Genomic DNA, 14093 nt, shown 5'->3' on the forward strand with positions numbered 1-14093 from the left:
AAGATTAAAATACAATCAGTCCCACCACCTGCACACTGCAAACAGAAAAAAAGAATAACCAGCAACAATGTTTTGAAATCCAGCAGAATACACCTGTTTAATTCAAAATTGCCAAGAGACTGGGACAAAAGGAAGCTCACGGTCTTTGTTGTTCCTCTCCCCAACGGTCTTCAACATATTTCAATTTACCAAAGCAAAAACTAACATCCCTCACAAATGTTGGGGTGAGAGAGGAGAGAGAGACTTCTTCTGTGGAAAATGAAGAAAAAGGAGCTGGGGGAGGAAGATGCAACCATTTCTAGGAGTTCAACATTTTTCCATGCTCAGATAGTGACATCTAGTGATGAAACCAAAATATTCAGATACAAAAAGGAAATCAGAAAATGAAACAGAGTAGATTGAGCTTAATTGGTGGAATGGGATACTATTAGTTTTTATCTGTATTCTGCATTCTGGTCAAAAAAAATATGCCACAAAACACACCAATGACATGGGTAAGTTCAATGGAATTGTTTTACTTTGTATTCCTTAAGCAGTAAATTCTCATTCGGTATCATATATAAATTTGCATAAAACTACTGAGGTCCTTTTTTTGCTTTAAAAAAAATAAAATTTTAAAGATCGGTTTTTATTGGTACTGTTTTTATCTTTTATCTTTTATTTATCTATGAGGTAGCATTTGCTATACAGTTACCTCTACTTGCAATTTCCCTGTTTTCCCTCATATCATCAAATATTATGAAAATACTTATCATGAAGCTTTCCTCTTCCAAAAAGGAAGCAAATTAGTCAAATGATGTATTATTACCACTTCCACGCAAAACAATTTCATTTGCCCCATCTTAAAATGGTAACATTTTTATGCCCTGACCAAAAAAGGTAAAGGTAAAGGTTTCTCCTGTCCAGTAATGTCCGACTGGGGGTACGGTGTTCATAACTATTTCTTAGCCGAGGAAGCCAGCCTTATCCAAAGATACTTCCATTGTCATGTGGCCAGCATAGCTATACGCCATGGCATATGGAATGCTGTTACCTTCGCACTGAAGTGATACCTATTTATCCACTTGCATTGCATGCTTTTGAACTGCTAGGTGGGCAGGAGCTAGGGCAAGTAATGGGAACTCATCCTGTCACACAGTACTTGGGTCTCGAACACAGGCTGTCAGCTTTTTAGCTGACAAGCTCAGCATCTTTAACAGCTGAGTCATCATGCCCCCTTGCCCCAGCCTAAAGTTTTCTAAAATTTGTCAAGAATGAAATAGAAAACAGTAACCTCTTACAAGAAAAGAAACCTGAGAAACGGGAAGACTAATTTAGACAAACTATTGGATTCAACAGTGGCAGAATAAGCTGCTGAATAAGATACTAAAGCCCAATGTCATTTTGACAACAAGAATTTCTTTAGAACGCACCCTACATTTTGTACATCTCTATGACATTTTCCCATAGTTAATTGTTTTATACAATTACCCAAATAATCTGAATTTGCATAACACATTGAATTCTAAACTAATCATAGCAGCTGGATGCATATAGTACACTAAGCTAAATTGTGGTGGCAGTTCAGTATATCCTGAAAAGACCACCCCTGAATCAATCACAAAATTTATCAAGATTTGATGGCAAAAAAACAATACACTCCTACTAGACTCCTGTCATGCTGACCTATCCACCAAAAACATTGTGCAAACCACACAGTGCAAAATGCAATAGATAGTTAATACTTGGGTAAAGGTAGATGGGATAATGTATAGCAATCTTCAAAAAGCTTCACTGAATGTTTTAATGCAGAGATTCCCAACCCTCTGGCCATGGCCCACTACTGGGCCCTGGATCATTTGGAACCAACCTGCAAAAGTAGTGGGTGAGTGCACGCACACATATGCATCCCGATTGCACAAGTAGTATGAGCATGCAATACCAAACACATTTTCAGAAATACTTCTGAACTGTCCCCACAACATTCTGACATGAATTAGATCAGACATGTTAAACACACAGCCCACGGGCTGCATCCGGCCCAGGGATCCATCCTGGAGATAGTGAGGAGCCACCCCTGCTGCCTCAGACCTGCCCTATGGGTGCACGCACAGGAGGCAATGAGCTGTGGAGCCTGGCATCCTGGCTGAAAGGGAAGTACTCAGAACACAGCCCCAAAGTTGTACATCGGCACCATGCCCACCACCAGCACCTCCATGGCCCGCCTGGCCTTGCAGTCCACAAGCACTTCCACAAGCACAACAGGCTCCACAGCTCACTGCCTACTGTGCATGCACTGACTGCACCTACCGGCCATGCCCCTCCCAGCCCGCCCAGGATAACCTCAATGCGGCCTATACTGAAATCGAGTTTGACACCCCTGAATTAGATGGTAACCCTAAATGATACATAAAAACATCCCAGTTATTTAAACCATATTTAATTTTGATTTATGGCTTTATCTGATTTGTATGTTGTTTTATTTATTATATATATATAAAACAAATAATATTATATATCAGTTGTTACTGAAGTCTGTTTTAAACATTAAAATATTCAATTTTACATGCTGATAATGCATAGTTTCTCCAAGATCACATACATACACATGATGACTCCCCTGGACGCTTCCCCAGATGCCTTTCTAGATGTTAGTTCGGAGAAGAATGAACTAATCAGGAGGGAAGGTTCCAAGGCAGGGATTGCAAATCCAAGTGAGGTGGACCAGTCAATGGGAGAGCATCTGGACAAGAGTGAGTCTGCTGCAGCAGAACAGCCCTAAGGCTTCGGGTGGGGAAAGCATGCAGCTGCAGCCGGTCAATGATGAGGAAGAGGAACTATCTTCTGCACCTGATCCAAGCATACATAGGGCACAGAAAAGACAGGAATAGCAAAGGTCAGCCCAATTACTCGCTAGGCAGCAGCTTGTCCCTTTAGATGGGCTGCATCAGGAACTAGCCATTTAGCACAGCAGACAGATGACACTGAGAACAACATGTGGGTTTAATTTGCCTGGTGAACTTATTTTGTTTGGAGACTTTCATGTTCCTTGTGGACTCATTGGCTATTGCTCCATGGACTACTATTGGTTTGCTTTTGGCAGTACTCAGCTGGGAAAGTTCTGGGTTTTTGGTGAAGGGAACTGCTGGGGAAAAATAATAAAACCATAAAACCACCGTCATGTGTGCATGTGAGTGAGTGAGATAGCATACATACGCATGGACATACATGGAGGGAGAGAGAAGAGAAGTTTTATCAGACTTTCAAAATAAAAAATTGTGTCATTTTACCAAATCCTATGATATCATATCTACCTCACAAATCATACTGAAGAGGAGAATGCTTCTGATAGAACAGGTGAAGGAACACTCGCCCTTTGCAGGGAACATAGCAGCCAAAAAGCAACTGGATGCCAGATCAAGCCTGTTGATAATTCTCTCTAGATTAAAGAGAGCTCTTGAAATAACCCTCATGTATTCCAGACAGCTGGAGTCAACAGGAGAAACAGATGTTTTTGCAGCTACTCGTGATCAGCTGGGTATCACAGGCTTTATCATGCTCTGAGCTGTTAATATAGCTTTTTTAAAGACTCAAAGTTTGACCTAGCTTCATCTTCTTAATCACTTTGGAATTTAGTTTTCTTATTACTTCTTCAAGATTAAAAAGCCTTTGGAACTGTAAAATAACTAAAAATATCTTCTCCTGCTGGAAAGAATTTCTGAGTTTATATTTTTATATATTATATTCTTATCTTTACTGATAAGAAGGCTTTGAAGGTTAACCACTAGAAAGCACCAGATGGCTACTTAAAGAAAATTTATGATCTGTGGACTCAAGAACTGTGTGTGGTAATTAACCCTCTATTGCAACAAAAAGTGTTGAAGAAAATCAAGTTATTTTTAATAACATTGAAAGAACATTATACTGTAGAGGACCCTAAAACTATAACCTACCAAAAAGGGATGGAAATATTAGATTTACAAATGGAGCTAGAGGACTATTAAAAAAACTCAGAGATACACAAATAAGATATGAAAAGCAAGATGTGGATTACTTATTTGAAGTGAAATATGAGAGATTTACTGAAGAGGCTACATTGAAATTACAAATGGATTTTGATAAAGATGACAGAGACTTTGAGAGGAGAAACCAAGAGCCCAAAACAAAGCAGATAAACTTATGAATGGACTTTAAAGACTGCTAGGAGAAAGAAGAAAAAATGCAAAATTGATTTGATTATAGTTAGATAATGGGCTGCTACTTTTAATGTTGTTCAACAGTTAATTTGATTGGGTGGGTTAATGTTTAGTGGGCCCTATCTATGTTATTACTTTTGGTATATATCTAAGGGGTTATTATAATGGCTGAAATATTTTGTTATTTTTAACAGTTTTCTGGATTGGATAGATTTCATTTTGGAAACATTTAATTGTGTGTAATAAGTTGGTTTGCAATATCTACAATAGTATTTTAATATATAAATAGGTCACTTTTTCTGGTAATGTTTAAGAGTTTTTAATTTTGTAATGTTTAATTGTTAATTGAGATTAGATTTTCATTATTAAAGAGAAGCATTAGAGTGATTAAGTTTTAAATAGAAAGTGAAGCTATATATTTATGCTGGTGGGTATTTTCTTAACTTCTATTGGACTTTTGTGACTAAAAAAGAGAACGGAGGATTTATTGATAATTTACAGAAAATGGTGTGAGGGATGGAATGAAAATGTATTCGGTTATTTCTTAAGAGACAGTAATAAGTTCTCAGTTTTGAATATATTTGCTGGGGATGAAGTATTTTTCTTTTCTGCACTTCCTTAAACAAACTTTTCAGTGTACTTCTGTATAAGGTTTTTGATTCTTTACTGGTTCTTTGTATAGAAAGCAATGAAATGTGGCCGTTCAAGAAAGAAGAAATGTTCCAAGGAAAAGAGAGCTGTTTTGGCTGACGTTAATGAGCTGGAGGGCAAGCAGATAAGAAACAAAGTTTTATAATACACTAGATTTTGATAAGTAACAGCAGCCATTACTGGTTCTTCCAGTAAAGACTAGATTAGAAAAGACCATCAGTATTAACTAAGATCAAGATAGTTAAATGGCAGGAATATAAAGTTGCCTTATTTGATCAAGATAAAAATACCGTAGATAACTTTAATGGACTTTGCTGATGAGGGCTGAACAACTAGGCTTTAAGGATTTGTTTATAGATAAGAGACAAGATATTGGAAGACAGGCCATTTGTTGTATTCAGTAAGATAAATTACTAAAATTGTTTATAGCTGTTGTGATGAAGGAGGAAGTTGCTTTATTTCTTTTCTTTTTCTCTACTATTGTTTTTTTGTCTATTTTTTCATTTCTGAACTATCTTTTTCCTTTTATTCCTTTTTTAGTTTGTATTAAACTTTTTAATTATAACTTTTAATAAAATTACTATTAAAAAAAAGAAGTGACCATGGTTATTAATGATCAACAAGCCAGCAATACAGATTGAGGGCAATGTACTAAATGAAGTAAATCAACTAGAACACGTTGGAATTTATTTTACTATAATTATTACCTTTACTGAAAACAATGCTGAATTTCTTTTCAGCAAATAAGTAAAACATTTATTAAGATAAAGAAACAGCAGTATTCAAGGCTTTTTAAGAACCTTGGAACTCATTTCTAGGAACACATTTCTTGTTCTTCCAGCATACTCATTTTAAGTTCACCAGCACTTGATCTCTTCAGGTATGCTATAATGCAACCAATGGATAGAATTCAGTTCCTACAATAGGAAGGCAGGTTGCAGTTCCTCTGACATTTTGGGAGACACTATATCTGTATGTAATGCTTGAGAATAAATGGAATTATTCTTTTCACTAAAGGGCTAGGCAGCACTAATTCAGTCTTCAAAATCTATTTAGTGATTGACTGTGAGCACCTGTCTACAATACCTTAAAACAACTGTACCATTCCCCAGAATTTCACAAAGCCATATAATCTCAGGAAAAGATACAGATTCTTTAACATAATGCAAATAATTACTATGTTTGCAATTTAAAACATTTTGTTGGAAATCTGAATCTCTACAGAACCTTACTGGATGGGGGTCATTTCTCTCAGTGCAAAACACAGCACAAACGTGACAATAAATTGAGTAACTGAGCATAGGGTTTCTACTCTAGCACAGCTATGGAGGCATAATAATTGTATTTCGTCATTATTACTGAATTTCTCCAAGAGCATCTGCAAGGGTTCAGGTCTATTCATATACATCAAAGTCCTTTCCAATGGATGCAACATTGACTTTTACCTTTCCCCTGTTGGAAACAGCTCCTCCTGCCTTATGGTGGAAGTCAATTGGCTGCAGCATCTAACACCCTGATAAACATCATTGTGACTCTGCAGGATGTTGTTCTGTAATCGTTGGATGGTTCCAAATGACTAGCTCTGAACTAACAAAAGGACATCATGCACCTAGTCTGTATTTTCCTCCTGAACAAACCTTCAACAATAGAAGAAAAATCAAAAAGCCTTAAATACTGTATGTCTGTGGGACATGTTTGTGTCAAAGGGTTATAAAAGGAAATCCTACATTTGGACTCATGTGTACACTAACAGCATGAGTTTTCAAGTGCCTATTGATTATTTCTAAACAAGCAAGAAATTTGGTACAATTTTAATATGTATTGATTTAAATGTATTGAGTGTCCAACTCCAATATACAGCAAGTTCCAATTTGAGTTACCATCCTTCCCTATCTTTAGAAATCTTAATGCTTAATGGTTCGAGCTTGAAGCTGAAAAAGGGAAAAGATTGTCTTGTTTCTGCTGATTAATATCTTTATCTGGACTCATACAAGATATTTTAATTTTCTAAGTGTTGTAAGTAGTACATACTAGCATGTAGCCTAAGGATTCTCTCTTCCTGAAAGCTAAATCAGTCAAGAGGCTGCATTTTAAAAGGTCACCAAATTATGTGTGTCGCCAGTATGAAGACTAAACAGAAATACGTGGATCTATATTTCTCCAGTGATTTGCAGCAGTGCCTCCATTCTAGAAGTGGCCCCATCCTAGGTCTTTTTAGTAGTTATATTATACAAATCAACTGTAAGTATTACTTCCAGTCAGAATACATTAGGGAAGAAATGCATAGTTCTTAATCTAATTTTCCGTTTCTCCGATTTTCTTCAAACTGAGAGCTTTAAAGTTTCAAATATAGCCCTTAAAAAATAAACTAATTTCACTCCATTGCTTGGTAGAAAGGTGATCAACATCAAATGTATCACATACATATGCCCAGGAGAAGTTGTCATTTACTAGGCTTACTCTGAATGCTTTTATTTGGTTTATTAGATTAACAATAAGATTCTGAATTGTGTTACATTCTGATATATAATATTTCTGTGACTATTAAAAATCTTACTATAAAGGAAAAGCAAAAGAATTTCAGAAATTACTTTTAAAAATCCAAAGGTTGGTTATGAGTTGAGTTTCAAAATTGAGCCTTATTGCATCCTCTATCAAGATGCTTTTTATGTTCATAGAATTGTTAAATTTCAAGGGACCACAAAGTACCACTCTCTGCAGTGTACAGGAAAACCAATTGAGCTATCCTCTTTTTTAATAACCTTCGGAGATGAAGAACCACAATCTATGTAGATAGACACTGTTGCACAGATCTTACCAACAGCAAGTTTTACCTTATGTTTAAATACAATCTAGCTTAGACCCATTATTTCTAGCCTTTCTTTCTGTGGAAATAGAAAATATTTTGGCATGTCCTCCGTAGGATATATATGTGAACAATGTCTCCTCAGTCTGTTTTTTTCCCTAGACTGGGTATCACAAATTCTTTTATCTCTTTCTTATGCTTGTCCTCAATTCTTAGAATCATATCTACTTCCTCAATTGGATGATGGTGATTCTTTTAGTATACAGTTGACCAGTGGTTGCTGGAACCAGAAAAGCAATTCTGGATACATCAGGAGATGTGAGGGGATTACTTTATGTCCCTTAAGCTATCAGAAAAACACTGCATTAAAACAAAACAGACTCATGAGAAGATTAATTCATTCAGAACATTGAGATTATAATGACCAACTGCAGCTGTTTTACTAATAACAATTTATTGCATTTTACCTTGTTCATCCCTCACCAGGTACATAAGGTTTGCCAGCTTCAGTTAAGAGTGTTTAGGCAGCCTCTTAACATTTATAGCAGTGATGGTGAACCTTTTAGAGACTGAGTGCCCAAACTGCAACCCAAAACCCATTTATGCATTGTCGAATGCCGGGTGGATGTGGCCCATTGGCTGGGCGTGGCCCATTGGCTGGGCATGGCCCATTGGCTGGGCGTAGCTGCGATGGTAACGGCAGACTAGGTGGGACTAAAAAGTTCAATCAATTCCATCTTTGCAAGACCTTTTTTTTTCCTGCGAGAAGTTGAAATTGACTGATTGAACCTTTTTTTTTCTTTGCACATGGCAGCAGTGGCCTAAAGCGAAAAAGTTTTATAAAACCCAGCTGAAGGCGTAGGACTGGGGCAATGGCGCACGTGCCCACAGAGAGGGCTCTGAGGGCCGCCATAGGTTCGCCACCACTGGTTTATAGTATCTAGTTTCTTTCCTTTGTTTTTGGCATTTCATCTTGAGGAACTGGCTCAATCTCATAAGTGATGGTTCAAAGCCAGGTTGGACTGGAGGTGGTGAAATTTTTACTGATTTGATTAGAAAAGTCCTGCTAGTATTTATTTATTTATTTATTTATTTATTTATTTATTTATTTTGCCTTTAGCTTTACCATTAGCTTAAATCCACCATCACCTCTCCCACACTCCCTCCCTAATCAGTGCAACCTTTAAGTCAGCAGGCACTGAGTCAGAAAATATTTATTTCCTGCCTAAGAGGAGGAGGTTGCTGTTGTTCCTTCACCACTTTCTGAAGCTTCTTTTAACTTGTCAATATGCTTGAAAATTTGGTACCAAAAATCATACACAGAATACTCCAGGTGTGATCTCACCAGTACAGAATAGAGGGGAATAAGACCTTCAGGCAATTTTGAAACAAAATTTCTTCTAATGCAGTTCAGGCTTGTTTTACCTTTTACCTGTCACATTGCTGGCTCATTTCATCTTGTTGTCAATGACCATACTTGTCCTCCATAATTGTAAGACCTTACATTTCTACCTGTGGAAGGACATTTTGCTTGTCTCAATCCAGATAATCAACCCCTCCAGTTTATATTGCTATCTTGTACTTGGTGTTGGGAAGACCTCTCAATTTAGTGTCCTCCACAGATTTATAAGCAACTTATAAATCCTAACAACATGTCATAAGAAAAATGTTGAACAATACTAGCCCCAAGACAGATCCTTTTGGAATCTCATTAGTTACTGCTCTACAACTCAGTTAGAGCCATTAATCTCAGTGCCATCAGCCAGCACTGATTGTGGGTCCGTCATCCAAACTAGATTTAATACCATGTAAATGATAGTGTATTGTGAAACCTTCTAAAAAGCTTTGATAAAATCAAGAATGATTATATTCAAAACATTCCATGTATCCATTCCTAACAAGGTATCTTTTTTGTTAGCTTCCTCTTTTATCTTAACCCAAATGCTTTCTATACTTGTGTTACTATCTTTGCAGTTGACTTGACCTATAACATGCACTACTTCCTACTCTTATAGTTTAGCCAGGTCAGTCAGTCATCTAAGGATGTACATCAGCTCTTTGGTGGGAATGTAATCTCTGTAAAGCAGCATCTGGTCTCTAAGATTTGTAGCACTGATGAAAAACCCATGTTGCGACCAAAAATTCAGTCTCTTTCTGGACTTTTGTCTTGGAAATACTGATTTGAACCCTGACATCCTTTAACCATCTCCAGAGATTACCCTGGAGATTGTGTTTTTGTGTCATTCACACTCACATGGATGAGTAAAAAGATCAATGATCAAATATGCTTTATTAGTCTGTCACATCTTAAACCACAGAATCTTAGAAGATTCATATTGTTCTTGGTAAGTGATGGTGCATCACTTCCATATGAATCAGAAACTTCAGCGTGAGGATCTTTTATAGCTCAGCCATGTTTGTAGAAGTTTCCTCAGAGGCTGGAGATTGGAATCAGTTGCCAATATTAATGGGAACTATCAGTACTTTTTTTGTTTAAAAAAAAAAGGTGCCGGAACTCACATATGTCATACAACCCGCCTTGTCTACCCTACAAGGTTCCATCCAAAAAAGGTGCCAGAACTCCATTCTGGATGTTCTATGACAAAAAAGCCCTGGGGACTATCTGCTTTATGTTTTCCTTCTGATGATGATATGTTGCCAGTTGTCTTCATTCTCATTTTTGTGATGTTGAAACTTTCACATTGTTTTCCTGCATAGAGCAAGTAAATGACACACTACTATTCCAGAAGTCTTCATTTTTACAAATTATGTAAGTATAACACTTTGGCCTTCAAAAGATCAACTGTTTTTTCTAAAGTTCCAAAAGCTGGCAGTTTATATAGATAACATCGTCTTTGTCTTTGTGGGGGAAAAAATAAATGTGGCACATCTGTTGCAGGTGACTGACAGATCCATCTCTGTTGTGAACTGCCTTTCGATCATAGATCAATAGTCTTACAGCAAGTGACCAATAGAGATTTATTGAAAATTTTTCCCATTCTTGAATCTTGCAGGCTCTTGTTGTCTCTTCAGAATTAAAAAACGATGATATATGAGATATATATTAACGTCTGCCCCCAAATTTAAACAAAAAAATGGTATTTCATCCTTGCATTCATGTATAAAAGAAGTAGGAGTTGAAATTCATTTTCTCCACAGTTGAGGGTAGCAAGATAATTAAAAGATTGATATTTTTTAAGTACCCCGTTTGCTTGCAAATGATGAATAAACATGGCGAAGTTCAACAGTTCTTTATTCTCTTAAAGTAACACCCAAACAAACGCAGCAGGCATGCAGGCCTCTTTATGTGTCCAGAGACCTGGACAATGGCAAACAAAGTAACAGAGTATTTTCATGCCTTGCGCATGCGCACAAGGCCGGCGCCGCTCAGTCTGGTCCCGGGCAGCTTTTGGAATGCCCGGGACCAATGCAATGTCCCGAGCCTACTTTTGCAGGCTCAGGACACAACACCCCTCCCCCCTAGATGGAACATATCTGTACACACACATGTATGTCATACATTGGGAGAATGTTATATAGTTTCATCAATCAAATGCAAGGAATGTGGAATACTCGAGGTTCCCTCAGGCAAAACCCCTTCAACTTTGTTAAGCAATAAATTTATCCGAAATCAAAAAAATAATACAAAATAGTCTACCCGTTATTCAGGGTCTTCATGCACAGAACCCTTGGAACTTGACAGCAACTTCACAAATTCTCTAAGATGTTTGGGTGGGCACTTGGCCCGCTGTGACCTCCTAGGGCCAGGAGAGATTGCCTGGCCCCTCTGCTCGCCCACCAGGCGAGGCAGGCCAGGGTGTTGCTGCCTTAAATTCCCAGGTGACCCCGGTAAGGGTGCCTGGCCTACTTGCTCACCTACCAGGCTAGGCAGGCCAGGACTTTGCTGCCCCAAATATCCGGTTTACCCGCCCATCTGCTGTCTGGCTGGGCCCTCTAAGTCCAAGCCAGCATACCTTGGAGGGGTGGAAGTCCCCGGGTCCACAATGGATCTTTCTTGGGAACACTGTCCCTCGAACCCAAGGCCAGCAGATGGAGAGTGCTAGGTAACGGAAGTGCCCCAGTACTCTCTGGCCCCCAAACATGTGCCCAAGGTGCCAGAGTCAGGAGGCACCTCCATGGCAACCCCCTTTGCTGTTGACCTCCTTCTGGGAGCAATTGCGGAATTGGGCAAGCGCCCCTGCTGGAATTCTTTTTCTCTTGCTGCTTGTGATTTGTGTGGATACCCCCGGTCAGTCTCCCTGTCTGGAGCACTATCTGACATGTGTGAATATTGTGGATACCCCCAGTGTGACTCTCTGTCTGGAGTAATTATGGATGTGTGGGATGATCCCCTATCTGGTGAATTCCTGTTAGGAGCACTTGCGGAACCTTGGGATGAATCCCAAATAGCCTCAGTAGCGGCTAGTGATGGCCTGTTAGGCCTGTGAAACTGAACCTCAGAATGCATGTTATCGTCTTCCTCCCCCCCCCCCCCCAGAGCAGAGCCAGGAGTGGAAGGGTGAGAGTCCAGTCTCCAATGCAGCTTGGTCTATGTGTCTGCAAAGAACACAGCCATCTCCCAAGGCAACTTTGTATGACAACGTCCCAGAGACCTTGCAAACCACAGCTGTGACCCAGAGATGACCAGGCCCATAGTTCCATGCCGAGACCGGATCAACCACTTGGAGTCTCCTAGGTGCCCGCGGTTGTGACACCTGTGAAGCCACCCAGTCAGGGTGCAACCTGTCCAGTTTAGTGATGAGGCGGCGACCCCAGCAGAGTTCAGCAGGGCTCTTCTCCGTAGCAGTACATGGTATGGTGCGGTATGCAAGAAGGAAATCTGCTAACCTGTGATGCCAGTTACCTTAAGTCAGTTTCTTGAGGGCATCTTTGGTGGTGCGCACCATTCTCTCTGCCAGTCCGTTGGAGGATGAGTGGAAGGGAGCCAATGGTTCGTGCCGGATCAGATTGGCCTGAAGAAAAGCCTGGAACGCAGAATAGGTAAATTGAGGGCCATTATCTGAAACCAGAACATCTGGAAGACCATGTGATGCAAAAATTCCTCTCAACACCTGGATGGTCCTGGCAGTAGTAGTGGAGGAAACAGGAACAACCTCTAGCCACTTGGAATGGCTATCAACAACAACCAGGAAGAATTGCCCCTGAAAGGGCCCAGCGTAATCTATATGCAGCCTAGACCAGGGGTTTGAATTTCCTCCCACCTATGTACTGGTGCCTGAGGCATTTCAGGCCAAGACTGTTGGCACACTTGGCACCCGTGCACCTAGGCCTCAATAGCTTTATCAAGCCCAGGCCACCAAAGATGGCTGTGCGCAAGTGCTTTCATGCTGGCAATACCAGGATGTACTTCATGCAGAGAGATCAAGATTCTAGATCTCAATGAGGCTGGAATCACTACCCTGCTACCCCATAACAGGCAACCCTTGAAAGTGGAAAACTCATGCTTCTTGTGCCAGAAACTTTGGAACTCAGTATATGGGCATTTGTCAGGCCATCCTGACAGCATCCATGTCAGCACGCGTGTAAGCGTGTGATCAGTGGCAGTTTCTGCAGCTACATCCCTAGCATTGAGGGGAGATTCAGGTAATTCCTGAATGGACAGAATGTTAATGGCAGGAGCTGGATCTGGCTCTCATCAGTTCAATGCAGAGTTTGCCAATTTTTAGTTGCTCTAACAATTTATACTGTTGTCTCTTGATATGTGTTTCTTGAAGGTAATTGTATCTATTTTTAATGTTTGTAGTAGTGTAAAAAAGTTTCCTTTTTGAGGGGGAATTCAATCCATTTATATTCATTGAAAGGATCCCATTTTCTTTTTCCGTCTCTTTCAATTATATCTAGGTTGTAATCTTCTAGTCAATCTTATGTATCTCTGTTCCCTTGGTCTTGCCCCTTCTTCTGTATATGTATTTTTAGTTTCTCCTTCTTTTCTAGTCTGCTGTTTCCAGGACTTCCCAGTCCACTGTCTAGACTTTTTTTGTCTTTCTTATTGACAGTTGGCTTGTTATATGGCAGGTACCTGCTTTTTAGATTCTAAACTCCCAGAACACCTTAGCTTCTTCATTTTCTATATTTTATGGTCCCACCAGTTCTTGCTTGCAGGCAAATGGTATTTCTTGTGGATCTTGCAATGCACCCATGTGGCTACTTTGTCGTGCCGTTCTTTGTAGTCGGTTTGTGTGACTTTCTTTGGTTGGGCTGTTTACTGTTAGCTTGTTTGGCAGTTCCTTGACTGGAACATTGTTTTCTCCTTGATTGTTGATGTTATGTATTGGCTTGAAAAGTTGTGGTTGTTATGAACAGTTGTTGTTATATATTTGAAAGAGTCTCCAACTGTTTTGGAGGGAAACTGCAGCCTGACAATAAGCTGGAAAATACCCTTTAAACTGATTGGTCGCTGCCTAGTGGTGGCAATGTATAAATAGCCATCAGAGTGACAG

The 14093-nt window shown here is 39.4% G+C and overlaps 1 protein-coding gene across 2 annotated transcripts in view; it reads left to right on the forward strand.

The window, feature by feature from the left end:
* Positions 1-14093, forward strand: part of NOCT (nocturnin) — a 78305-nt gene that overhangs the window by 21229 nt on the left and 42983 nt on the right. Inside the window, exon 1 of one of the 2 annotated variants that reach the window (XM_039344399.1) lies at positions 10349-10402. The exons of the other annotated variant lie outside the window; for it this stretch is intronic. Within the exon in view, the coding sequence (XP_039200333.1) occupies positions 10360-10402 (43 nt within the window). The 5' untranslated portion in view covers positions 10349-10359. Of the gene's footprint in view, positions 1-10348; positions 10403-14093 lie in introns of those variants that run through there. 2 annotated transcript variants of the gene reach the window in all.

The sequence above is a fragment of the Crotalus tigris genome, unplaced genomic scaffold, assembly GCF_016545835.1.
Source record: "Crotalus tigris isolate CLP2741 ecotype Arizona unplaced genomic scaffold, ASM1654583v1 scf7180000017903.3850313, whole genome shotgun sequence".
In the NCBI taxonomy this organism is placed as follows: Eukaryota; Metazoa; Chordata; class Lepidosauria; order Squamata; family Viperidae; genus Crotalus; species Crotalus tigris.